The sequence below is a fragment of the Bos taurus genome, chromosome Y, assembly GCF_002263795.3.
Source record: "Bos taurus isolate L1 Dominette 01449 registration number 42190680 breed Hereford chromosome Y, ARS-UCD2.0, whole genome shotgun sequence".
Lineage (NCBI taxonomy): Eukaryota > Metazoa > Chordata > Mammalia > Artiodactyla > Bovidae > Bos > Bos taurus.
In genome coordinates this window covers 6,696,093-6,723,588 of record NC_082638.1, presented here as the reverse complement: position 1 = coordinate 6,723,588, position 27,496 = coordinate 6,696,093, and the positions used below count along the sequence as shown (strand labels likewise).

Sequence of the window (27,496 nt, the reverse complement as noted above, 5' to 3'; positions counted from 1 at the left end):
CAGAAATGTCAGCACAAACAAGAACACATTCCCTCATCCCGCCCCAAGAGCAGGACGGCCCAGCCCCTTCTCCGCCTCCCTTCAGTCCTCTGAATGAGGGTGTCCGGAGCTCTCTCTTCCCTATAGACCGGGTTTTCCATCCGTGGTTGCTGGCCCTGCAGGTGGCGTGTTGGAAGGTGTTTTTTTTGCCGCTCCGGGCAGGAAGCCGGCTTCTTACCTGACTCCTGGAGATATCGGTACACCAGGAAGTTCACCTCGTCACTGGTAATGCTCATCTTAGCCTCACCTCGCGGGGATGAGGTCTTTACGAAGCAGCAGCCACCACCCTCTGTCGGAAAAGGCAAGAGGAGAAAGCGGAGAGACGTTTCAGACACTGCCTGCGTGTTCCTCCTCAACCGCATTTCTTTCGGAAAATAACTGATACATGTAATACTCAGGAGGTAACTAATGCCCCATTCCTGCCATACGTTCTGGTAACATAAAGGTTTTATAATTATCTAAACATATATACACATACAGATGAAAAATTTCCCCTGTATTTCCTGGTGACATAAAGCTTTTATAATTACCTAAACATACAAACATACAAGTGAAAAGTATCCCCCAAAACACGAGCTGATGCGTTTTATAATGCTGGCATGGACTCATCTATAAACCACATTAACGGAGACAAAATCAGGGGCACCAAAAATGAGAACAAACACCGCGACTTGATTCAGTGAAGATCCTGCAGCGGTTGGTACCGAGCTTCAATGGAACCCCGAGACAGAAGGTGGCTGGTGGCACCGACTGGCCCTTCCCTGGACAGACGAGGAAGATTAGAGTCCTGTCGACACCCCCAGGTTGGGTGACCACGTGGCTCTGGTCACACCTGTGGGTCTGCAGCACAGATGACTCACAGCAACCTCCCACGCATCCAAGTTCCATGCTGAACCTGACGGTCACCGAACCGACAGGGTGCATGTGGCCCCGACATACACAGCGAGGAGCTGAGTCATCGACAAGGAGATATGACTTCTATTAGGAGGCGGGGAGTCAGCAAGCAGCCCCGTGGACAGAGTGCAACGACAGCATTCGGTTCTGCGGCAGACTGGCCAAGACCATGGCATCTTCAAGGATGAACCAAGTGCTTCTCGGGACCCAGGGGCAGGAAGACCAGCCTGTGTGCCCGGACTGTGGACTGAGATGGCCTGTGTCATCGGCCAAGCAGGATTCTTACAGAGCTCAGAATGCTTGCATGTGCTAAGTCGCTTCAGTCACGTCCGACCCTCTGCGACCCCCATGGACTATATGTAGCCCCAGCCAGGCTCCTCCGTCCCTGGGATTCTCCAGGCAAGGACACTGGAGTGGGTTGCCATGACCTCCTCCAGGGAAATGCTTGTGGTGACTGCAATGAAGTTAGGGGAACCCCAAGGCAATGGTTCAGACCTCCAAGGACTGATGGGTTGGAGGTAAGGCAATCATGTCCTGAGGGCACCAAGAACAGAGAACATGGCACTCGGAGCGTGGGGGGGCTTGAGGCTGCGCCAGGAGGCCTGATGCTGACTGCACCTTCATCCCTAAGGAGCTGTGGACCACAGGCCTCAGTTTTCTACCTATGCCAGCTGCGGATGCTAAGAACCGCTGCCCTCCCCCTCCCCCAGGAAGGTGGTGAGGATGACATGCTTCTACACACACTTCCAGACCAGGGCCCTGAGCACCACAGAGACACAGGAGGGCTCTTAATCCTACTCCGCCCCACTGCAAGCATCCTCAAAGCAGAGAGACCACCACCGCCCCCAGGAACACGCCTCCAAAAACAATAACAAAAATGGGTTCTTGATTAGTGACATGGTGTTTATTTTCTTGCCTGACCCAGTTTTGATTCATGCATGTGTGTGCTCAGTCGTGCCTGGCTCTTTGCAACCCCCATGGACTGTGGCCCGCCAGGCTCCTCTGTCCATGGGATTTCCCAGGCAAGAATACCGGAGCAGGTTGCCATTCCCTTCTCCAGAGTTCTCATCGGAGGCACCTCCCATTAGGTAGATCTGAGAATCTTTGTGGTTGTGACTGGGCAGAAAGGAAATGACCGTCTTCACTGTGTGGTAAAAACCACACATTCCCTCACTGTTCTGGTTTCAGAAGAAAAAATCAGTGTGAGCTGATGACACGTCTGGAGACTTCCTGCTTAACATGAGTGTTCCAACATAAATAACCACTGGGGGGCTGAAATCCATCAGGAAGCTGAAGGGAAGATTATTTACGGTATTTTTCCTTTTTTAATAACTTACTTTCCAGGTGGCAAAAAACTCTTAATAACCACAGTCATAAAACAGTTCAAAATTCAGTTGCAAGAGAAGTCGTGTCTATGATGTTATACTTAAAATGGAGAACCAACAGAACCTGCTGTCCAGCACAGGGAACTCTGCTCAATCCTCTGTAATAACCTTATGGTCACCAGGGGGAAGGATGGGGGAAGGGACAGTTAGGGAGTTTGGGATGGACATGGACACACTGCTGTATTTAACATGGAGAACCAGCAAGGACCTGCTGTCCAGCACTGGGAACTCTGCTCAATGCTCTGTAATAACCTTATGGTCACCAGGGGGAAGGATGGGGGAAGGGATAGTCAGGGAGTCTGGGATGGACATGGACACACTGCTGTGTTTAACATGGAGAACCAACAAGGACCTGCTGGACAGCACAGGGAACTCTGCTCAATGTCATGTGGCAGCCTGGATGGGAGGGGAGTTTGGGGGATAAGGGATACATTTAATGTACGGCTGAGTCCTTTTGCCTTCTACCAGCAACTACGGCAATGTTGTTAATCGGCTGCATCGCAATACCAAGTACAAAGTTAAAAAAAATAGTTTTTTTTTTTTTTTTTTTTTAAAGGGAGTGGGAAATGGTGTCTAAGGGTTTGGCTGTATTGCGTGTACAGTATTTAACATGCTCTCATACTCCAGGAAGGGACAGGACCGCTCCCCAAACAACACAATCTGACCTGCTCTGTGATGATCTTAAAGGATGTAATGACCACAGAGCCACTTGAGCGTCAGCTCTGGGAGATGAAGACAGACAGGGCGAGTGAGTTTCCCTGCCCACGGGCGGGGAGCCTGGTTCAGAAACAGCGATGGAACAAGCACACAGTCACTCCAGGGTGGGGAGCGTGGTGTTCAGTGTGATATCATCCATGGCAGAAGTTTCTCTCTTAGTAAATCGGTGCCGTTAGGACACAGTCTTATAACATCCTCTCATGCGGCCCCTTCCGCCGTTCTCCAGTGATGGAAGAAAAAGTCGGTCTGAGGTCTTGTCTCTGCTATGAGTCTGCTGGCCTGGACACTGGAAGAATGCATCGCGTAAGGTGATCTTCTGGACAAGGCCCTGGGACTTGATTCCACGCTGAGTAAGGATGCAAAGCCAGAGCTGGAAAATCTGCTATAAATGACCTCATTGCAGCAAGGCACTTTCACAAATTCTCTGCCAACTGCAACATAGTAGGACTCACCTCCTGGCTTCCCTTCTCCATAATACTGGGGGTAGTTTAGCCGATCAGTCGTGTCCAACCCTATGTGACCCCATGGAATGTAGCCCACCAGGCTCCTCTGACCATGGGATTCTCCAGGCAAGAATACTGGAGTGGGCTGCCATTTCGTCCTCCAGGGGATCTTCCCGACTCAGAGAGTGAACCTGGGTCTCCTCTGCTGCAGGTGGATTCTTTACCGACTGAGCCACCAGGGAAGTCCATAACATTGCTCTCTTTTCAAATTGAAACTGTGTTTTCCAGTGGCCAGTTATGAGACTAGAAGCTTAATGTGTGTGTCAACATTTACATATAAATGCTCTTGTACACACTGCTGGAGACTAAGGTGGGGAGGAAGCAAGCCTGTTTCATCACATTACACACCTGCTCAGCTTGCATTAACTGAAACGAAGCCGCCACGTAACTGCTGGAAAACGACTGCAAACTTTCGTTGTTGTCCAAAGACAGTAATGAGTACTATTCAATAAATGATGGCTTTTATGGTTGGACTTCAGTTATTGCAGAATGTACATACAGAATAGATTGGACAGAAAACAAGAAAATGTCAACAGTGGTTTCACCTTCTTTTCTTCCCCCACAGACTTATCTTCATTTTACTAAAGAGTATTTGCATGCATATTATCCTACAGTGAGAAAAACAGTCCCCCCAAAGGTTAAGATTTTTCACTAATTGTATAGTTATATTTATTTACTTGGGAGCCCAATGGTCCAAAATTATAAACATAATCAAAGAACTATTCTTTCCTCACCAGAGTTCACATGCCCAGCAGTGGCATGCATGCGTGCTAGCTTGCTTCAGCGTGTCCGATTCTTTGCAACCCTATTACCTCAGCCCGCCAGGCTCCTCTGTCCATGGGATTCTCCAGGCAAGAATGCTAGAGCGGGCGGCCCTGTTCTCCTCCAGGGGATCTTCCCAACCCAGGGACTGAAACCACGTCTCTGACGTCTCCTGCACTGGCAGGCGGGTTCTTAACCACCAGTGCCACCATCTGAATAAGGGAATGCAGTAACCTAGTAAGACTGCAGTCCTCAAAAGGATTTTCATGACCGGCAATGACATCCATGATACAGTGCTACGTGAAAAAAAAAAAAGGAGGCTCCAAATGGAATGCGTGTGTGCCTAAGTTTTAGTTTGTACACACACACAAGGCCTCCCCCGGTGGCTCAGTGGGTAAGCAATCTGCTCCCCAACGAAGGAGACCCAGGTTCGATCCCTGAGTGGGAAAGATCCCGTGGAGAAAGAAATAGCAATCCATTCCAGTATTCTTGCCTAGAGAATTCCATGGACAGAGGAGCCTGGCAGGCTACAGTCCATGGGGTTGCAAATAGTCAGACACGACTTAGCAAGTAAACCACACAAACCACACACACACACACACGTACAAATAATAGATACCCTCTAAAATGTAAACAGTAAAATAAAATGCACCAGTCTCTCCAGGGCTGGGACGATGCTGGACTTAAATCCGTGTACGTGTGGCGTGCCTTTTCGGTATTCCCCTAATTTCCTCCTACAAACGTGAACTGCAGTCACATTCATTAGGATGTAATTAAAATCAGGCAGCGTCTTCAGAAATCAGTATGAGAACAACCCAGCTAAGGAGGAGAGAAATTGGCAGGGTTGAGACAGCAAGGAGAAGGGAGCCTCCTCGGGTTAGAAAAATAATGACACGCTTCACAGAAATCAAAAAACACCCCCAGGGTGAGGCCTTCAGAAAGGGGCCTTTCTGAGCCTATGTGCCGGCCCGGATTCGTTAGTGGCTGGTTGGTTAGCTTTGTTCCGACTCTCTGCACACAGGCACGAAGCATGGAGACGCGAGAGGACGGGACGTCCTGGCCCAGACGTGCGGCCAAGACCACGTGTCCCCCTCCCAAGCAGCCATGGGTCCCCGTCTCGAACCCTCTGAGCTGCACACCCTGCCCACCCCACACTTCTCTGCCCCATCGGGAGGCAGGTCCAGAGGGAAACCTTCCTAAAAAAGTTCACCCCGATGATAGCAAGCCACTGCTAAGTAAGGTCTGCGTGGCAGAGAGACAGACACACACGTAAGTCCGACAGCACCGTTATATTTTACAGCCTTCCGTCCACGAGGTGAAATGCAAGCTCAGGTGCCCAAGCTTTCGCAGCTAAGTGCCTCGGGAAATACAGACAACTTCAATGTAAAAATGCCCTTTCCCTTCTTTGCTGGAGGACGTGGGTCTGCCAGCTAAGGCTTCCGATTAGTCCGTAAATTAATTTACAGACTTTAATTATCTGAGACCGAGGGGCTGGAATGACAGTCTCTGCACTAGGCCCTCTGACAAATCACAGGAATATACACAGGCTGGTTACGAAAGCTCTCAGACAAAGTGATTTTCAGCCACATATGCAAGATTTATCTTGGCCTGGATGATTCCCTTTTCTGTGGTAGGTGGAGTCCTAAGTGAGGTCATCGACTCCTATAATGTGGTCTCCAGAGTTTTGAAAAAACAAACAAGCAAAAAACCCTGTGGCTTTGTCTGTAAATATAAAGGCAGGCGATGCTTTGCCCTCTGAGTCAGCCTGTGTCTCAAAAACCTTGGTGCTAAAATAGGGAGATATTGAGGGCAGGAGGAGAAGGGGGCGACAGAGGATGAGATGGCTGGATGGCATCACCGACTCAATGGACATGAGTCTGAGTAAACTCCGGGAGTCGGCGATAGACAGGGAGGCCTGGCGTGCTGCAGTCCATGGGGTCTGCAAAGAGTTGACACGACTGAGCAACCGAACAACAAAAACAAAAGTATACTGTGATGCTTCAGCTTTAAATGAGCATGGTGACCCATGCCTCTATTCTTGCCTGGGAAATCCCTCGGACAGAGGAGCCTGGTGGGCTACAGTCCATGCGGTCTCCAAGAGTTGGACATGAGTGAGCACGCATGCACACACAACAACCACACACCACATAAAAGAAAAATACTCAAAGCACCGTGAAGCCGAGTATCCCAAGAGTGCCCTTTGACACTGAAATCAGCAAGCAGAAGGCATTCAGTTTTGTCATCTGACGCTCGGCAGGTGAAATTCCCACAGCCAGAGGAGTGCGCAGATCAAAACACAGAAAGAAATTCTGATGCGAACAGGGAGGGGTCGTCCGTCTCGGTACTGCGGACACTCAGGACCACATGGATCTCTGTGACGGGTTCCCCGACGCCCTGGAGGATGACAAACAACATCCCTGGTCTCCACCCACTGGGTGTCAGGAGCAAACATCTTCCTCAAAGGTCTCCAGACGTGATCAAATGTCCCCTGGAGAAGGCTGGTTCCAGACGTCCAGAGCCACACTGCCCATGGAAGGCCCTGTAACTCCTCAAGTCCATGAGCAGCTGCAGGCTGTTGGCCAAGCAACCACAACTTAGTAATAAAGTGTCAGTCACTTGACCGTGCCTGACTCTTTACGACCCCACGGACTGTAGCCCGCCAGGTTCCTCTGTCCGTGTGGATTCTCCAGGCAAGGAGAATCATGTTCATGGAGTGCGGTTGCCATGCCCTCCTCCAGGGGAATCGTCCCAACCCCTGGATCGTACCCGTGTCTCCTGCCCTGCAGTCGGATTCTTTATCATCTGAGCCAGCAGGGAAACCACAATGTGGACGCTGTCTTAAGCTCGCCATGGACCTCGCAGAGCTGCATGTCAGAGGCCTTCTACTCGAAGGTCACGGTCAGAAGACGGAGAAATAAAATGGGTGTCTTTCTTGAGGTCAAGGCTGGCGCACCGCAGCCCACAGGCAGATTCACACGTCGCCCACCTTCCGTAAGGCTTAGGAGCTATCCACGGTGTCTCTGTTTCTAAATGGCTGCAAGGAAAATCAAAACAATCCTATTTTGCCACCCCTGAAATTGCGATGACATTGGAATTCCAGCGCCCATCGGCGAAGTATTACTGATGTCACTCAGCCACACTCGTTCATCTGTGTATGATCAGTAGCGGTTCTCACAGCGCAAAGGCAGAGGAAAGCAACGGAGACCCCGGGGCCCACAAAGCATCAGCTTTCAACATCTACTCTCTGGCCCTTGATGGAAAACGTCTGCCAACCTCACTCCCCTGAAGATTCTCCCCTCTCTACATTAGAACACGCCCGTCTTGTTGTTTTCCAGCCGAAATTCCTGTCTGGGAACCTGAAGGTGATGCCCTAAGAATGTGGATGCTCCTCGGGCATAACCCACTGGTGGCTCTGAAATGAAGAGTCAAGAAGACACCACAGCCATCATCTGCTGTGTGTCAGTCACTTTCCGAGGCGGGACCTGCTGAAACTAGGCTAAGTCAAAAGGGAACAGACCAAGGTCCATCTGGTCAAAGCCATGGTTTTTCCAGTAGTCCTGTATGAATGGGAGAGTCGGACCATCAAGAAGGCTGAGCACCGAAGAATCGATGCTTTAGAACTGGGGAGCTGGAGAAGACTCTTGAGAGGAGTCCCTTGGACTGCAAGGAGATCCAACCAGTCCATCCTAAGGGAGATCAGTCCTGGGTGTTCATTGGAAGGACTGATGGTGAAGCTGAAGCTCCAATCCTTTGGCCACATGATGTGAAGAGCTGACTCACTGGAAAAGACCCTGATGCTGGAAAGATTAAAGGCAGGAGGAGAAGGGGACGACAGAGGAAGAGATGGTTGGATGGCATCACCGACTCAATGAACGTGGGTTTGAGTAAACTCTGGGAGATGATGAAGAACAGGGAAGCCTGGCGTGCTGCAGTCCATGGGGTTGCAGAGAGTCACACACAACTTGGTGAATGAACAGCAACAGGAACAGACATGAGCCCTCACTTTCTGACACACAGCACCCAGCGCAGAGAGAAAGGGCTGTGATTTACAGATGACTCCCAAGCTCACAGTCACGGAGGCACCATGGGCACTGTGGCATGTGAGCAGCAATGCCTTTCCCCAGCATAATCCCAAATGAACATCCGCATGTCGAAATCGCACAGGGAATCATCAATGGCTACACAAATTTCCAGTCACCTGTGAAGCTAAACACCAATGCCCAACTCACAGCAGGAAGTCAACGTGTGCGCTCAATTCAACTCACTCAAAGCTCATGAATACTCAAAGCCCTGAATACTGAATGCAGACTCAATCAAGACATGGATGAGCAACAGACCTTCTCTCTCCCCTCTGACATTGAAACTATGACTCAACTGCATTTTAAAAATACTGACTGATGGTGCAGACACTTTGGAAAAGCTGGGATGATTCTTCCAAACGTTAAACAGAGTTACCATATGACTGAGCGATTCTCCTCTCAGGTATATACCCAAGAGAAAATGAAGGTACACATCCAGATAAAATTTATACACGAATGTTCACGGCAGCGCTCTTCTGAACAACTCAGTAAAAGTAAACACAACTCAAATGTCCATCAGCTGATGCATGGATAAACGGCCTACAGTGATCCATCCATACAAATGGAATATTCTTTGGCCATTAAAAGACTCATGCCACAACCTGAACACCTGATGTCACAGACTCAATTAACCTTTTCTAATTTTTCATTTTTTAAAAAAAACCAAACTACCCCTTCCAGATAATTAAGTAAAATATTGAAATTCTAATACAGCTGGCCCTTGAACAAAATGGAGTTTGGGGAGAAAATCCCCTTATACCTACAGGGGGCCCTCCATATCCATGGTTCCTCATCTGTGGATTCACTCACGGACTGTGCACAGCGGTTAGGTATTTATTGGGGGGGGGGGGGGATTAACGTATAAGTGGGCCGGTGCAGTTCAAACCCATGGGCCAACGGTACATATTTACCTTGCTACATGTTTGGTCTTAAACAAAAATACCACATAAGGTTGTTCCTGTGGTTAAATTTGGGCCTATCATCTTACTTCTGATTGCTTCTTTTTAAAGCAGTACAGCAAAAAATCTTCCGCAAATTTCCATCTTTTATGTTTTTAAAATAACAAAATTTCTATCAGTGTTTTTTTTTTTCATTAAAACGAGGAAAGAACCAGAAAACACACAAAAATAAAGGATAAAATCAAACTCTAAAATTCCATCTTCCAAAATATTAACAGTGCTTCTTCTTGATAGAGGGTGGAGAGGGGAACCATCAGCTTTAGGTTGAGACGTGGGCTTCAACTCTGGTTTTTCATTTTTTGGGGCGTCACAAGGCTTTCGGGATCATAGTTTCCTGACCAGGGATGGAACCCACGCCTCCTGTAATGGAAAGTGCAGGGTCCTAACCACTGGAACCACAAGGAACTCCCTGGGTTTCCATTCTTGATGTTTGTGCATCTATGATTGTTTGGTTTCTTCGTCTGGGTATACCTTATCATCTCACTAGATCTATCGATAGTAAGCTACATGTTTTTCTAATAACTTTCAAGGTTAAGTAGGAAATCAATTTGCAGATAGACACAAATCATATTAAGAAACTAACAAAGCAAAGAATTAAGATACAGGAGCCAAATAAGATACAGCCTCATGCCCTCAATTATAATCAATTTTGCTGCTTAATTTTAATTCATAATGGTGATGCAAGGGATTGATTTTAGAAGCTGTCATCTGCTCCAGAAAAGTTTAAAATAGCTGGTTCCGTATTCAGCTTCATGTTCAGTACAGTACAGTCGTATCCAACTCTTTGCGACCCCATAGACTACAGCACGCCAGGCCTCCCTGTCCATCACCAACTCCCAGAGCTTGCTCAAACTCATGTGCATCGAGTCGGTGAGGCCATCCAACCATCTCATCCTCTGTTGTCCCCTTCTCCTCCTGCCTTCAATCTTTCCCAGCATCAGAGTCTTTCCCAATGAGTCAGTTCTTCAAATCAGGTGGCCAAAGTATTGGACTTTCAGCTTCAGCATCAGGCCTTCCAATGAGTATTCGGGACTGATTTTCTTTAGGATGGACTGGTTGCATCTCCTTGCAGTCCAAGGGACTCTCAAGAGTCTTCTCCACCACCACAGTTCCAAAGCATCCATTCTTTGGTGCTCAGCTTTCTTTATGGTTCAACTCTCACATCCATACATGACTACTAGAAACACCATAGCTTTGACTAGACGGACCTTTGTTGGCAAAGTAATGTCTGTACTTTTTAATATGCTGTCTAGGTTGGTCACAGCTTTTATCCCATGGAGCAAGCCTCTTTTAATTTCATGGCTGCAGTGACCATCTGCAGTGATTTTGGAGCCCAAGAAAATAAAGTCTCTCACTGTTTCCACTGTTTCCCCACCTATTTGCCATGAAGTGATGGGACCGGATGCTGTGACCTTCATTTTCTGAATGTTGAGTTTTAAGCCAACTTTTTCACTCTCCTCTTTCACTTTCATCAAGAGGCTCTTTAGTTCTTCACTTTCTGCCATAAGGGTGGTGTCATCTGTGTATCTAAGGTTATTAATATTTCTCCCAGCAATCTTGATTCCAGCTTCTGCTTCATCCAGCCTGGCATTTCGCATGATGTAATCTGCATATAAGTCAAATAAGCAGGGTGACAACATACAGCCTTGAGGTACTCGTTCCCAGTTTGGAACCAGTCCATTGTTCCATGTCCGGTTTTAAGTGTCCGCTTCTTGACCTGTATACAGATTTCTCAGGAGCCAGGTATGGTGGTCTGGAATTCCCATCTCTTTAAGAATTTCCCAAAATTCTTAGAAGGTAAAAAAGCCCAGTTCATCTTAAAGAATCAAGGAAGCAGCACATCATTATTTAATAATGCTTTGTCTATTACCTTCATGGAGAAGGAAATGGCAACCTACTCCAGTATTTGTGCCTGGAGAATCCCATGGACAGAGGAGCCTGGTGGGCTACAGTCCACTGGGTCGCAAAGAGTCAGACATGACTTGGCGATTAAACAACAATTACCTTGAACTTCAGCAAGAAGAAAGACCTCAGACATGTATCATTTTAAAACAGAAGGTGTTCAGTTTTGGCAAAATGCAGTTCTGTTTGAAACGAATTTCAGGCGGAGAACAAACATCAAAGGCAGGGGTGTACCTTTAGGGTGACTTCATGTGTAGACCTCGGAACCAGTGGGCTCCCCAGCACCCGATCATAGGAACTGCCAAGTGTCTGCTGGGACCTGCCTGGCGAGAAACAAGGAGATTGAAAAAAAGGAAAACCACAACAACAATCAAAATGAACCTGAAAATTCTTTGGGAATTGTTCACCTTTGATCTCTCCTGTTCTTCTTTTCCTTTGTCATCTCAAACACGTTTTACTGTTTCATACCCTCTATCTTCAACTTTTACCCAAACTGTGCAGTTTTATTTGCAAAGTAAAAAGGGAAGTAATTAAAATCAGCCATCAGCATTATGGTACATGCAGAGCTTTACAAGGAAAACGTCTCAAAGTAAATAACATTGGTTAGAGTGCAGACAAGCATTCTGCTATCATTCAATGATAATGAACGCCCTCTTGAAACATCTTTGTTTTAGGGAGTGTATCACATAAAATCAGTAAATTAAACCGTACACACCCTAAAGAGAAGAAAGATGCTTCACAGAAAGTTGATAGACAGCGCTTGGGCCAATGTTACCATCATCACGCCATGCAAGTTTGCAGCCATGCACTCAGTTATGTGCTCATGCAAACAGGGAAACGTTAGAATCGTTTCTCCCCCCCTTCTTTCGGCTTCCTAAAATAAAGCAAAAGGAAGCACTGACTACCAGGTCTCAAGTTTTCCGCTGTTATTCTCCTACATTTCCATTTCAGAGCAGTTCTGTATTTGCACAGATTTCTAAAGAAGCCAGGGGTATATCTCACAAGATAACCCTTCATATCACAAACTTGCTTTTCTCAGTCAACATAAATAGAAAGCAGTCAACCAGCATCTATTTAAGGATATGTACCTCCTTCCTTACAAAATGTCTTTGGTTGTGAGTGAGTCCAGGCTCCTACAGGATTTAAATTATCCACACATTCAAAAACTGAGGAAATTAAATGACTACCACTTTCTGTAAATTCTTGTTCAATAGTCTTAAGTGATATAAAAAGGTGCCAGGTTTAATGTAATTCAAATTCAGAAGCAGGGCTATGAATGAAGCTGTTTCTTATTAGTGAATTAATCAGAACCTCTTGAAACGTTTTTAAGGAAATTCAAGGAAATTATTCCCACTGAGCTATGTTTATAGTTACACTGTTCAAAGAAAGGAGATTAAAAAGATTCTATAAGCAGGTTCATAGGCTGTTAAGTTTCATTACACTATATTTTTAAAACATCATAAGGATCTGTAAGATGAAAGTAATAACCAGAACAACTGAAAAAAACTCTACCACTGAAGGAAAATAAGATTTAAACAAAACTCTGCAGTTGTTTGAATAGACATTTAACGGCATTAGACTGGAGCAGGGACAAGGGAATATGGACTTTTCTTATAAAATAAAAATGCATTTCATTATGAAATAAATTCTGTAGTAGAGATGAAATAGGACAATACTCCTGAGAGTAACCTGACGCAGAAAGCAATTGACTATTTTCAGGACTGTGTTGTAAACCCAAAATAGCCTTCTGATGAGACTGCTAAATACCGTAAAGTATCAAAATATGAGCAGATGTCACCACAATAAGCCCCAAATTGCTTGAAAATTAAAACATTAAAATCCACAATAATTCAATTAGGCAATTAATATATAAAGAGCTCTTACTACAAGCTGTTCAGGAAAAAAAAAAAGCTTCAGTATTTAGTATTTGGACCTATTCTTTGTCCAAAACAGATGGTAACTCACAAATTGAAGGTTATCTTTGATATAAGTTGTTAAATTCAATAAGAGTAATTAACATCATCTGTGTGTTAGAAACACACAAAACATGTGAAATATGACTTTGGTTAATGACATTCTGGTTATGCAACATGACAAATTAATTAGTTTACTGCTAAAAATAAGAAGTTAAAGTGAGAAATCTGACCTTCCAATACCTTGTCATTCGTGATTTTCCCATTACGAACAACCAGAGAGAACCACTACCCATAAGCCGTGCTGGCAAGAATTCATGGGACTGAAAAATATTTGTGGGACATGCAAATGATTTTAACAAATGCAATATATTCCTTAATTCTCAAAGGTAAACACACAACGAAAGTGACGTGAGTCCCTCAGTCACGTCCGATTCTTTGTGACCCCACAGACTGCAGCCTGCCAAGCTCCTCTGTCCATGGAATTCTCCAGGTAAGAAACCTGCAGTGGGTTGCCATTCCCTTCTCCAGGGGATCTTCCCAACCCAGGGACTGAACCCGGGTCTCCTGCATGGTAGACAGATTCTTTACCGACTGAGCCAAGTAACCCGTAATAAGAATATGGAAGCATCGTGGCACGTCCACAGTGTTAACACAGGTGCTTTCAACCAGGGGTGGTGTGTCCTCTGCCCCAGGGCACTCTAGGATATTAGGCAATGTCTGGAAACATTTTTCAGTGTCACAACTGGAGGAGGGACACGACTGGCATAGCATTAAGCATCTACAACTCGCAGAACAGTCTTCCTTCCACACAGTAGACAGATCAGGCCCCCAAATGCTACTAATACCCAGAAACTATATTTTAATGGGACAGACTTTAGTGTTACATAGGTTAGACTAGGGAAACAGAGTCTAAGATGGTAGTCAGAAGAAGGGACAACTACAAGGACCACACGCAGGGCAGACAAAGGAAAGGAAAAAGCCCATGAAAAGGAAAACCTGAGGCCTGGAACAAGAACCTCTGGAGGGGGAAGAGGCCTAACACACCCCTTTCCCTGACTGGCTTGACCATACACCCTAATTGCATTCCCTTCCCTGATTGGTTGCAGATACAAGCCCTATTTTGCAAAGGGAAATAGCCAATGGAGCCCGAGGAACCGCCAAGGGGAAGAGAAAAATGTATACAAAGGGAAACCTAAAAATGACACCAGACCACTCCAACGGGTGTGGGTCCACTCTCCTGTCTCAAGACTGTCCTGCGTGTGGCTTGCTTAATAAATCCTGCCTGCTTGAGCTGTGTCGGTCTGTCGTTTTAATTCTTTCCTACGAAGAGACAAGAATGGAGGGGGAAAAACCTACTTGCCAGTAGACTAAGTAGACACTTTTCTTCGTGACTTCTGCCTTATTCGTACGGTGCCATATTAGAAGTACACATGGGCCTTCGATTCAGAAAGGAACACCCACGGGACACTTTAGCATAGACTATCAAAATCTAAAACGGGTTACCGAGGTCAATCACGGATTCTGTATAGAGAAAATGGTTCACTAAGAGACACAAAAGCATCAGATATCCAACTGCAAAATAGTTCAAGGCATTCAGTGAATTAAGAGCATGGGAATAACAATGAATTCTGATAAGTGGGGGCTTCCGTTGTAGGGGGCACATTTCCTGGTAAGGGGACTAGGACCCCATATGCTTCGAAGCATAGCCAAAAAAAAAAAAAAAAGAATTCTGATAAAGAAAAAATATTTAAGAGCAATGAAGCAAAATAATAACTATTACAGAGAGAAAGTCTCTGGAAAAATAGGAATACCAGAACATTCAAGGTTCAGCAGATAATCCCATCACTTAATGAGGTACAAATGAAAGCAAGAAGAAACTGCATCGTTCATTTGAAAGAAGAATATCCATGTTTGCAAAAAAAGAGAAATGGCTTTAACAAAATTGAAATTTGAGTGGAAGGGCTTGAAAATCAGGTATAAAAGATTATAAGAGAGGAAATTTATAGGCTTATCCTTTTATGTAAATACAAGTTTAGCAAAATGTTGAAAATTTCTGATGCTTTGTAATGAATACTTGGAAGTCCATTATTCTCTTCATTTCTTAGTATGTTTGAAATCTGCCAGAGTAAAATGGTTTTTTTTTTTAATTTACATAAAAAGATCTGTGAACTTATTGATTTGCCCTTGTTACTTATGAGGCTGTAAGCTACTTTGAAAGCAAGAACAATGCCTTCTACCATCTCTTTATACTTCACTGTGGCTAACGGACTACCTTACATTCAGGGATAAACAGCTCATCAGGGTCTGTTGAAATGTTAAAAACTAAATGTCTTTTTTGGGGGGAGCTATGGAAAATGCCATGGATGGAGGAGCCTGATGGGCTGCAGTCCATGAGGTCGCTAAGAGTCGGACATGACTGAGCAACTTCACTTTCACTTTTCACTTTCATGCATTGGAGAAGAAAATGGCAACCCACTCCAGTGTTCTTGACTGGAGAATCCCAGGGACAGGGGAGCCTGGTGGGCTGCCATCTACGGGGTCGCACAGAGTCGGACACGACTGAAGAGACTTAGCTGCAGCAGCAGCAGATACAGTTAAGTGTCTTCTAGCTCTGAGATTCCATGGTATCAAGTTTCAATTTATCTGCTTATGCTTAACTCTTAACTCACCAAGATACCAAAATTACCTGGCCAGGTGATCAAGTCACATGTTAAGTCTTTCCCAAAGCACAAGTGAAGAGATTCCAAGTTTGGCTTGTTTTTTGCAATCACAAACCAGCAAATTAAAGAGAGAAGGAAGCAACCTTTACAACACTGTCAGGGGTCTAACACCCTGATTTCAAGCAGTCTATTTTGTCTGAGTTCCCTCCAATAGTCACTTAAACGTCCATAATTAATGAGAAAGTAGAAAAGAGCCTCCCAGAGGAAAGGGCCAGGGAACTGGAGCTTTGAGAAAAGACTAACATGTGACTTGATGACTGCTGCACTGGAAAACCAAGAGGAAAGCGGAAGTGAACTCACAAGATTTGTTGCACAAGTAAAGGAAACCGTAAACGAAACAAAAAGAAAACCTACAGGCTGGGTTGCAATTCAACAGGACTCCGTTTCCAAAACACACGAATAGCTCATACAACTCAGTAACAGAAAACCAAACAACTCCATCAAAAAAACTGGCAGAAGAGCAAAGTAGATACTCCTCCAAAGAAGACATACAGATAGCCAATGAGCACCTGAGAAGATGCTCGATGTTGCTCATCACTGGACAAATTCAAATCAAAACTACAATGATGCATCACCTCACACAGGTCCGCATGGCCATCATCAAGAAGTCTACAGATAATAGATGCTGGAGAGGGTGTGCAGAAAAGGGAACTCTCGTACGCTGTTGGCAGAAATGCATTTGGTATGGCCCCTATGAAGAATGGTAAGGAGGCCCCTTAAAAAAACTCAAAGTACAATTACCATAGGATTCAACAATCCCACTCCTGGTTATGCCGCTGCTGCTGCTAAGTCGTTTCAGGCGTGTCCAACTCTGTGCGACCCCACAGATGGCAGCCTGGGTATATATCTAGAGAAAACCCTAATTCTAAGAGATACATGCACCCACATATTCACAGAAGCACTTTGCACAATAGCTAGGATGTGGAAGCAGCCTACATGTTCACCGACAGATGAAATGCTAAAGGTGTGGGATGTTGTGTTTAGTCGATATATTGTATCCGACTCTTCTGTGACCCTATGGACTGTAGCCCACCAGGCTCCTTTGTCCATGGGATTCTCCAAGCAAGAATACTTGAGTGCGCTGCCATTTCCTCCTGCAAGGGATCTTTCTGACCCGGGGATCAAATCCATGTCACCAGCATTTGCAGGTGGTTTCTTTACCAATGAGCCACCTGGGAAGCCCCTAAGGTGTGGTGTGTGTGTATATATATATATGTGTGTGTGTGTGTGTCTCAGTTTTATCTAACTCTTTGTAACCCCGTACACTGGGGTAGCCTGCCAGGCTCCTCTGTCCATGGGATTCTCCAGGCAAGAATACGATAGTGGGTTGCCATGCCCTTCTCCAATATATCTATATCCATATCCATCTACACATATATATACACATATACATATATATAATGGAATATTACTCAGACATAAAAAAGGATGAAATAATACTATTTTCAATAACATGAATGGACCTAGAGGTTATTGTATCAAGTCAGACAAAGGCAAACTCATCACTTATACGTGGAACCTAAAATATGACACAAACGAGCTTAGTTACAAACCAGAAAGAGACTCATAGACATAGAAAACAGATTTATGGTTACCAAGGGAGATTGGGGAGGGGATAAGCTAGGACTTTGGGACTAGCAGACACATGCTACTATACATAAATCAGATAAAAAACAAGGTCTTTCCGTGAAGTACAGGGAACTACAGTTAATATCATATAATAAGCTATAATGAAAAAGAAACTAACCATAAAAACGGTTTATACATAGCTGCATCTACTGTGGATCTGTTCTAAGTGCCTTGAAGTTATGTAATCCTGCTAATAAATAATGACAGAATCCTTCCTACCAGAATGTCACGTTTCCAACGAGGATCCCAGGTACCCCCACGAGCAGTGTCAGACTAGGGGTTCACACACAGCAAGTCATGACTTTCTTGTCATGATGCCTTCCTGGCTCCAAGCTGCAGGCAGCAGAAATTTTGTGAATTGCTGTCCTTCTCTAGGGGCTTCCCTGGTGGATCAGCTGGTAAAAAATCCACCTGCGATGCGGGAGACCTGGGTTCCATTCCTGGGTTGGGAAGACCCCCTGGAGAAGGGAACGGCTACCCACTTCAGTATTCTGCCCTGGAGAATTGCACAGACTGTATAGTCCATGGGGTTGCAAAGAGTCGGACATAACTGATTGACTTTCACTTTCACTTTCCTTCTCTAGCTTGTCTGTGTACCTAGGTATTCACCTAGAAAATGACACTCCATGCTCAGGATATAACTTTCCCAAACTTTAACTTTTCTGACACATGCTGAGATGTTCCTGACGACTTCCTGACAGATTTTGAATACACCAGTTGCTAGACATTCTAATAAAGAGGTTCTCCTGCTGGAAGACTATAGATTCCCCAGAAGAAATATGAAACCAACGTGCATTTCTCTAGACTCTGGAAGGCTGCAAGCTAAAGATGGCAGCGCTTGACAAAAATTAATGCAAGTCTGCCAAGATGGTAATGACTTACAAAAATAAACTTGACTTTTAACATCATAATAGTGGCAAGAAGTAGGGCAGTTCTACACGCGCCTTTACCCACTGGGAATTAAAATCAGGCCATGATCCTCACGTCTCTTTTCACTCACCCAACTAGGAACACGGGTACCGTGAGGTGAGAGGTCATGGTGCATTAAGCGGTTCCTCATCTCCTACCATCACATTCCTCTTTGAACACCATTCATTTATGGGATGCTCTTTATTTAGATGGATTAGTTATTTTTTGTCACTATACTAAAAGGGTACCCAATTCTCTTTATACGTAAACTGGCAGACAAGAGTAAAGGGATCTGTTCTCTGTTAAGAGTTCTATTTATGACACACACACAAAGATTCTGGGTTGTTTTGTTCATGATAAACACTAATTACGTGCATGAATTTCAAGGGGAAGAAAAGGGAAGGAAGGAAGAGGAAGGAAGGATTGGGAAGGAAGGGGAAGGAATTGGAAGGAAGGAAGGGGGAGGAAGGGGAAGGAATTGGAAGGAAGGAAGGGGAAGGAAGGGGAAGGAAGGAAGGAAGGGGAAGGAAGGGGAAGGGAGGAAGAGGAAGGAAGGGGAAGGGAGGAAGAGGAAGGAAGGGGAAGGAAGAGGAAGGAAGGGGATGGAAGGGGGAGGAAGGAAGGGGAAGGAATTGGAAGGAAGGAAGGGGAAGGAAGGGGGAAAAAAGGGGAAGGAATTGGAAGGCGGGAAGGGGAAGGAAGGAAGGGGAAGGAAGGAAAAGGAAGGAAAGGGAAGGAAGGAAGGGGAAGGGAGGAAGAGGAAGGAAGGGGAAGGAAGAGGAAGGAAGGGGATGGAAGGGGGAGGAAGGGAGAGGAAGGAAAGGGATGGAAGGGGGAGGAAGGAAGGGGAAGGAAGGGGAAGGAAGGGAAAGGAAGGAAGAGGAAGGAAGGGGGAGGAAGGGGAAGGAAGGGGATGGAAGGAAGGGGAAGGAAGGGGATGGAAGGGAGAGGAAGGAAGGAGAAGGAAGGGGAAGGGAGGAAGAGGAAGGAAGGGGAAGGGAGGAAGAGGAAGGAAGGGGAAGGAAGAGGAAGGAAGGGGATGGAAGGGGGAGGAAGGGAGAGGAAGGAAAGGGATGGAAGGGGGAGCAAGGAAGGGGAAGGAAGGGAAAGGAAGGAAGGGGAAGGAAGGAAGGGGGAGGAAGGGGAAGGAAGGAAGGGGGAGGAAGGGGAAGGAAGGAAGGGGGAGGAAGGGGAAGGAAGGGGAAGGAAGGAAGAGGAAGGAAGGGGAAGGAAGGGGAAGGAAGGGGAAGGAAGGGGAAGGAAGGGGATGGAAGGGAGAGGAAGGAAGGGGAAGGAAGGGGAAGGGAGGAAGAGGAAGGAAGGGGAAGGAAGAGGAAGGAAGGGGGAGGAAGGGGAAGGAAGGAAGGGAAAGGAAGAGGAAGGAAGGGGAAGGAAGGAAGAGGAAGGAAGGGGAAGGAAGGGGAAGGAAGGAAGAGGAAGGAAGGGGAAGGAAGGGGAAGGAAGGGGATGGAAGGGAGAGGAAGGAAGGGGAAGGAAGGGGAAGGGAGGAAGAGGAAGGAAGGGGAAGGAAGAGGAAGGAAGGGGATGGAAGGAAGGGGGAGGAAGGAAGAGGAAGGAAGGGGAAGGAAGGAAGAGGAAGGAAGGGGAAGGAAGGAAGGGGGAGGAAGGGGAAGGAAGGAAGGGGGAGGAAGGGGAAGGAAGGAAGGGAAAGGAAGGGGAAGGAAGGGGAAGGAAGGAAGAGGAAGGAAGGGGAAGGAAGGGGAAGGAAGGGGAAGGAAGGGGATGGAAGGGGGAGGAAGGAAGGGCATGGAAGTGGGAGGAAGGAACAGGAAGGAATTGGAAGGAAGGAAGGGGAAGGAAAGGGAATGGAGGAAGGGGAAGGAAGGAAGGGGAAGGGAGAGGAAGGAAGGGGAAGGGAGGGGAAGGAAGGAAGAGGAAGGAAGGGGAAGGAAGGGGAAGGAAGGGGAAGGGAGGGGAAGGAAGGAAGAGGAAGGAAGGGGAAGGAAGGGGAAGGAAGGGGATGGAAGGGGATGGAAGGGGGAGGAAGGAAGGGCATGGAAGTGGGAGGAAGGAACAGGAAGGAATTGGAAGGAAGGAAGGGGAAGGAAAGGGAATGAAGGAAGGGGAAGGAAGGAAGGGGAAGGGAGAGGAAGGAAGGGGAAGGGAGGGGAAGGAAGGAAGAGGAAGGAAGGGGAAGGAAGAGGAAGGAAGGGGGAGGAAGGAAGGGCATGGAAGTGGGAGGAAGGAACAGGAAGGAATTGGAAGGAAGGAAGGGGAAGGAAAGGGAAGGAAGGGAGAGGAAGGAAGGGGAAGGAAGGGAGAGGAAGGAAGGGGAAGGGAGGAAAGGGAAGGAAGAGGAAGGAAGGGGAAGGAAGGGAGAGGAAGGAAGGGGAAGGAAGAGGAAGGAAGGGGAAGGGAGAGGAAGGAAGGGGAAGGAAGAGGAAGGAAGGGGAAGGAAGAGCAAGGAAGGGGATGGATGGGGGAGGAAGGAAGGGCATGGAGGCGGGAGGAAGGAACAGGAAGGAATTGGAAGGAAGGAAGGGGAAGGAAAGGGGATGAAGGAAGGGGAAGGAAGGGAACAAGGGGGAGGAAGGGCGAAGCTTGGTGTTTTGAATCCTCGATTAAAAGGCCCAGGCATTTCAACAAAGGCACCCTAGTACACACGAGTGCATCTCACACGCAGAGAGAGCAGGAGTAACGCTGCAGGGTCCTTCACAGGGAACACACTTGTATGTCTCTATTATTTCTCTAACTAGGCTACTCTGCTGACAATCCTCCCCTTTTCTGAAACCAAGTTTAAAAATCGGGAGATAGTCAGGATATGACGACCGAGGAGGGAAAAGTTCTAGACTGGTAAAGCAGGGGTGAGCACACTTTCTCTGCAGGAATCTTGGATCCTTGACACCCAAACTGAGCCTGCTACAACTGCTCACGTCTGCTTTGGCTCTAAAACAGCTGCAGACGGTACATAAATGGGTGTTGGATGTGCTTCAACACAATTAAAAAAAAAATAGATTGCAGGTGGGGTTGGCCTATAGGCAGGAGTCTGCCGATCCCTGCCTGAGGGCAGTATCAGTGAAAGTCATTCAGTCGTCTCTGACTCTTTGCGACCCCATGGACTACACAGTCCATGAGATTCTCCAGGCCAGAATACTGGAGTGGGTAGCCTTTCCCTTCTCCAGAGGATCTTCCCAAACCAGGGATCGAACCCAGGTCTCCCACATTGCAGGCGAATTCTTTACCAGCTGAGTCACAAGGGAAGCCCAAGAATACTGGAGTGGATAGCCTTTCCCTTCTCCAGCGGATCTTCCCGACCCAGGAATCGAACCAGGGTCTCCTGAATTGCAGGCAGATTCTTCACCCACTGAGCTGTCAGGGAAGCCCAAGGCAATATCATGCTCACTTTATTAAGGTGTGTACTCCAAACTTCTTGTGTGCATGTGCGCAGAGTCACTTCACTTGGGTCTGACTCTCTGCGACCCCATGGACTGTAGCCCGCCAGGCTCCTCCATCCATGGGATTCTCCAGGCAAGAACACTGCACTGGGTTGCCATGCCCTCCTCCAGGGGATCTTCCCGACCTGGGGATTGAACCCACGTCTCTTATGTCTCCTGCACTGGCAGATGGGTTCTTTATGTCCCCTGGGAAGATGACCCATATTACATTAAAACAGACAACCTTCTAATATCCTCAGGGTGACTTCAGACAATTAACATATGACAGAAGTGGTCTATTCGAGAAGTAAAACAAGTCTCTGCCTTGTTTCTGGGAATGACCACAGTGGAGGGGGTGCAGTTGGAGTGAGGGGTGTATTTCAGCCCAGGTTCTTGGTCTCTGGGACACACACACACACACCCATACACACACACACATGTACACCTGCCATGGGAGCTTTCATGACACTAGCTCAAATGCCATTCTAGGTTAAGATGATGCTCTCAGAACCCAAGTGCAAAGTCTCATGAAACTTTTCAGTTCTTTCACGGATCGCATAAGCGTGAAACTGAACAGAATAAATCTCATCAGTGTGGAGATGACATCTCTTTTTTTCCCCCTCCCTCGTTAAACACGATTTTTAACAGGTTTCGTTTTTAGACTAGTTTTAGATTTCCAGCCAAAGTGACAGGAAGGTACACAGATTTCCTGTATGCCATTTGCCCCTACACAGGCTCAATTTCCCTCCTTATCTAGGTCCCCCACCAGAGGGTCCATCTGTTACAACTGATGAACCCACACTGACATTATCACCTGAAGCCCATAGTTTATATCAGGCTGTGGCACCTTCTATGGGTTTTGACAAAAGACATAAACACACCTGAGCCCCCCAGGTGGCGCTCGTTGTAAAGAACCTTCGCACTTCAATGCAGGAGACGTAAGAGACACAGGTTCGATCCCTGGGCCAGGAAGATCCCCCGGAGAAGGGCATGGCAACCCACTGCAGTGTTCTTGCATGGAGAAGCCCATGGACAGGGAGCCTGTTGGGCTATAGTCCATGGGGTCGCAAGGAGTCGGGCAGGACTGAACGACTTTCACTCACTCACTCAAGAAAACCGAGGCTTAGCTGACTGACGGGGTTGCAAGAAGTCGGACATGACTGAAGGGACTTAGTACGCACACACGCATAAAGACACGTGTCCACCACTAAACCACCATCAAGAATACTTCCACTGTCCTAAAAGTTCTCCGTGCTCCAGGGGCTCATCTCAGCACTGAAGATGGTGCTGCAAAGAGTCAGACACAACTAAGTGATTGAACTGAACTAATATTCCACTGTCTAGACGCAACATTCAAATATTTATCCACTCACATATAAAAGGACATCATGGTTTCTCCCAAGTTTTGGCAATGATGAATCAAAGCTCTATAAACATACGCGTGCAGGTTTTTTCCTTTGAGTACATTTTTTTAAAAATGCCATTAAAATGATATAAGTAAGGACTTGCCTGGTGGTCCAGTGGCTAAGTCTCCACGCTCACACTGCAGGGGCCTGGGCTCGATCCCCGGTCAAGGAATTAGATCCAACATGTGCAACTAACGATTCTGGATGATGCAATGAAGCCTAAAGACCCACACAGTTTTGCACTAAGACCTGAGCAGCCAAATAAATCAACATACTTTTTAAAGAATTATCTAATTAACAGATGTTCAGGGGAAAGCTTTTAAGAGGTTCTCAGTTGTGGGCAACTGTGTCCCCGTAGGGTCATCAGTCAATGTCCGGAGATATTCCTCAGTGTCACAACTCCGGGGAGGGTCTCTGGCATGCAAGGGGTAGAGGTCGGACAAGACATTCCCACGTGAGAAAGGATTCTTGGGCCCCCAACGTAACTAGTGCTGAGGCTGAGAAAACTCTGCTGCTGCTGTTCAGCCACTCAGTCGTGTCAGACTCTTTGCGACCCTGTGGACTGTAGCCTGCCAGGCTCCTCTGTCCGTGGGATTCTCCAGGCAAGAATACTGGAGTGGGTTGCCACGCCTTCCTCCAGGGGATCTTACTGAGCTGGGGATCGAACCCATGTCTCTTACGTCTCCTGCATTGCCAGGCGGGAAGCGCCACTAGCGCCACCAGGGAAGCCCTGAGAAGCCCTGGTATGAGGATAAAATGCTAACTCTCCCTAGGTCCACTCCGTCTCACCTCGCAGAGACTGCCCCTATTTCCCAGCTCCCCCTACAGTCCTCCAAGTGCCCACCGTGTGGTACTCTTCCTTTTAACACAAACGTGATCTGCTAACTATCATCCCTGAATCTGAGTCATGAGAGGTGCGTGTCACTGGTTTTCATCACGAAAACCTTTCAACAGCAAGGCTGCTCAGTACCTGCCTACATAAAATAACTCGTCGCCCACCTGTTCTCGTAGAAAGTGTACATTTTATCAAGTCCCTCTAGGTCCATGATATGACTTAACCGTCACAACAATCCTTTTGTTATTCCCACTGCCTAGCTGTAAAAGGCCAAGTTCTAGAGAGTTTAAATGAACGGAACAGTCCAGACTGGTTTCACAGCTAGGAAATGGTCAAATTTGTTTGTTGTTGCTCAGTTGCTCAGTTGTGTCCGATTCTTTGCGACCCCATGGGCTGCAGCACTCCAGGCCTCTCTGTTCATCATCAACTCCCGGAGTTTACTCAAACTCATGTCCATTGAGTTAGTGATGCCTTCCAACCATCTCATCCTCTGTTGCCCCCTCCTCCTCTTGCCCTCAATCCTTCCCAGCATCAGGATGTTTTCAAATGAGTTGGCTCTTTGCATCAGGTGGCCAAATTACTGGAGCTTCAGCATCACTCCTTCCAATGAATACTCAGAGATGATTTCCTTTAGGATGGACTGGTTGGATCTCCTTGCAGTACAAGGGACTCTCAAGAGTCTTCTCCAACACCACAGTTCAAAAGCAGCCATTCTTTGGCGCTCAGCTTTATGGTCTAAATCTCACATCCATACATGACTACTGGAAAAATCATAGCTTTGACTAGATGGACCTTTGTTGGCAAAGTGATGTTTTTGCTTTTTAATGTTCTGTCTAGGTTGGTCATAGCTTTTCTTCCAATGAGCAAGCGTCTTTTCATTTCATGGCTGCAGTCATCATCTGCAGTGATTTTGGAGCCCAAGAAAATAAAGTCTGTCACTGTTTCCATTGTTTCTCCATCTATTTGCCATGCAGTGATAGGACCGGAAGCCATGACCTTAGTTTTTTGAATGTTGATTTTTAAGCCAGCTTTTCCACTGTCCTCTTTCACTTTCATCAAGGGGCTCTTTAGTTCCTCTTCACTTGCTGCCATAAGGGTGGTGTCATCTGCATATCTGAGGTTATTGATATTTCTCCCGGCAATCTTTGAGTCCAGCTTGTGCTTCGCCCAGCCCAGCGTTTCTCATGATGTACTCTGCATGTAAGTTAAATATGCAGGGTGACAATTCATAGCCTTGATGTGTTCCTCTCCCAATTTGGAACCAGTCCGTTGTTTCAAGTTCTGTTCAACTTGTCCAGTTCTTGACCTGCATACAGATTTCTCAGGAGGCAGGTAAGGTGGTCTGGTATTCCGATCACTTTAAGAATTTTCCATAGTTTGTTGTGATCCACACAGTCAAAGGCTTCAGTGTGGTCAATGAAACAAAAGTAGACGTTTTCCTGGAATTATCTTGCTTTTTCTATTATCCAACAGATATTGGCAATTTGATCTCACACTCCTGAGCTGATCTGAAATGTATTCAGTCATTTGCACTGTGTATATGTGTGTTAGTCGCTTAGTTGTTTCCGACTCTTTGCGACCCCGTGGACTGTAGCTCACCAGGCTCCTCTACCCATGGGATTCTCCAGGCAAGAATACTGGAGTGGGTAGCCATTCCCTTCTCCAGGGAATCTAGACGACTCAGGGATCGAACCGGGGTCTCCTGTACCGCAGGCAGATTCTTCACAGCCTGAGTCACCAGGGAAGCCCTCGTTTGCACTTTATCTACAAGCAACTACGCTCTATTCAGTTTTGGATTTTCTGTGATTTTTTTTTTTTTTTCCCTTCACCGGACCGCCTTCCAGGTTTCCGCAGTTAGCCTTGACATCTAGAAGATGAAAGCCAGAACGGGAGTGAGTCATCCTGGGGCTTTGCATTCCATTCACGTGCGCATCTCTCCCATGGCGTCAAACTCAGATCAACAGCGAATGTCTTATTTATAGCGATGGTTTATTTATAGATGAGCAGGATGACCAAAAGCACCCTTATGCCTCCAAGAAAGCAGCAGCGTGTGCAGCTGGACCAGGAAACCAAGTGCGGGAAAAGGCAGTTCCTTCCTGATTCATGGAATGCAGTTCTTTGGAGATAAAACACACCCTATTTGTCATTAAAATTCTTTGTTTCTGAGTGCGTCTGCCTTCAAGATGTTAACGCTTCTCTTGTTCCATCATTGGTACGGGAGACTTGTGAAATCACAAGCAACCATTATTATTAGTGTCATGACTGGGGACTTGTCTGGGAGTTTAGTGGTTAAGACATGGCACTTTCACAGCAAGGGGCATGAGTCTGAGCCCTAACTGGGGGACTAAGATACTAAATGCCTCGAGGTGAAGCCGAAATACACACAGACATATATATATATACACGTATGTACACGTGTATTCATACACATACATATATATACACATGTACGCACACATTGATGACTGTAAAATCATAGCTAAATATGTACATCAGGCCTCATTTCATGCAACTACAGCTATTGAATATGAATTTTCCAAACTAGAAAAGGAGAGCTGGGAATTCCGTGGTCTCTGTGCTTTCAATGTCAAGGGTCTGGGTTTGATTGCTGGTCACGTAATTAAGATCCCATAAGCCCTTGTGGTGCAGTGAAACAAAAAGAAAAGAAAAATGTCACCCACCATTTTTTTAAAGTCTTTTTTGATTTTGTTACAGTATGGCTTCTGCTTTATGTTTTGGGTTTTTAGGCCTGTGGGGTCTTAAGCTTCCCCGACCAGGGATCGAATGCACACCTCCTATACTGGAAGGCAAAGTCTCAATCACTGGATCTCCAGGGAAGTCCCGGCCCACCTTTTTTAGAATTCTGATTCCTCACTGCCCTTTCCTCCTACCTGACGGCTGCTAACCAAAACAGACTCACGTGTGAGCGCCAGTCAGTCAGTCCTCCAAAGCCAGGGACGAACAGGACATGTGGGTTGGTCTGTCTCGGCTAAGATGACTAAAACAGTTTGAGAGTTTGTTTCTGCCTAGCTTTCAAGACACAAGCTTGCCTTCAGGTGCAGGGGCTGCAGGAGGCAGTTTCTAGTACGGGCTCCAATATCACTGGGGGAGGCGACTGCAGTCATGAAATTAAAAGACACTTGTTCCTTGGGAGAAAAGCTACGACCAACCCAGACAGTGGCTTCAGAAGCAGAGACATCACTTTGTTGACAAAGGTCCGTCTAGTCAAAGCTATGGTTTTTCCAGTAGTCATGTATGGATGTGAGAGTTGGACCATAAAGAAGGCTGAGTGCCAAAGAATGGATGCTTTTGAACTGTGGTGTTGAAGAAGACTCTTGAGAGTCCCTTGTACTGCAAGGAGATCCAACCCGTCCATCCTAAAGGAAATCGGTCCTGAATATTCATAAGAAAAACTGATGCTGAAGCTCGGATACTCTGTCCACCTG

General features: G+C 46.5%; 1 protein-coding gene across 8 annotated transcripts in view; it reads right to left on the bottom strand.

The window, feature by feature from the left end:
- TBL1X (transducin beta like 1 X-linked) overlaps window positions 1-27,496 on the bottom strand; it is a 245,297-nt gene that overhangs the window by 58,880 nt on the left and 158,921 nt on the right. For 4 of the 8 annotated variants that reach the window (XM_024987975.2, XM_059883982.1, XM_024987972.2 and 1 more), the window contains 2 exons: window positions 11,475-11,563; window positions 218-328 (listed from right to left, as the gene is read on the bottom strand). In XM_024987975.2, the coding sequence (XP_024843743.1) occupies window positions 218-275 (58 nt within the window). In that variant the 5' untranslated portion in view covers window positions 276-328; window positions 11,475-11,563. 8 annotated transcript variants of the gene reach the window in all.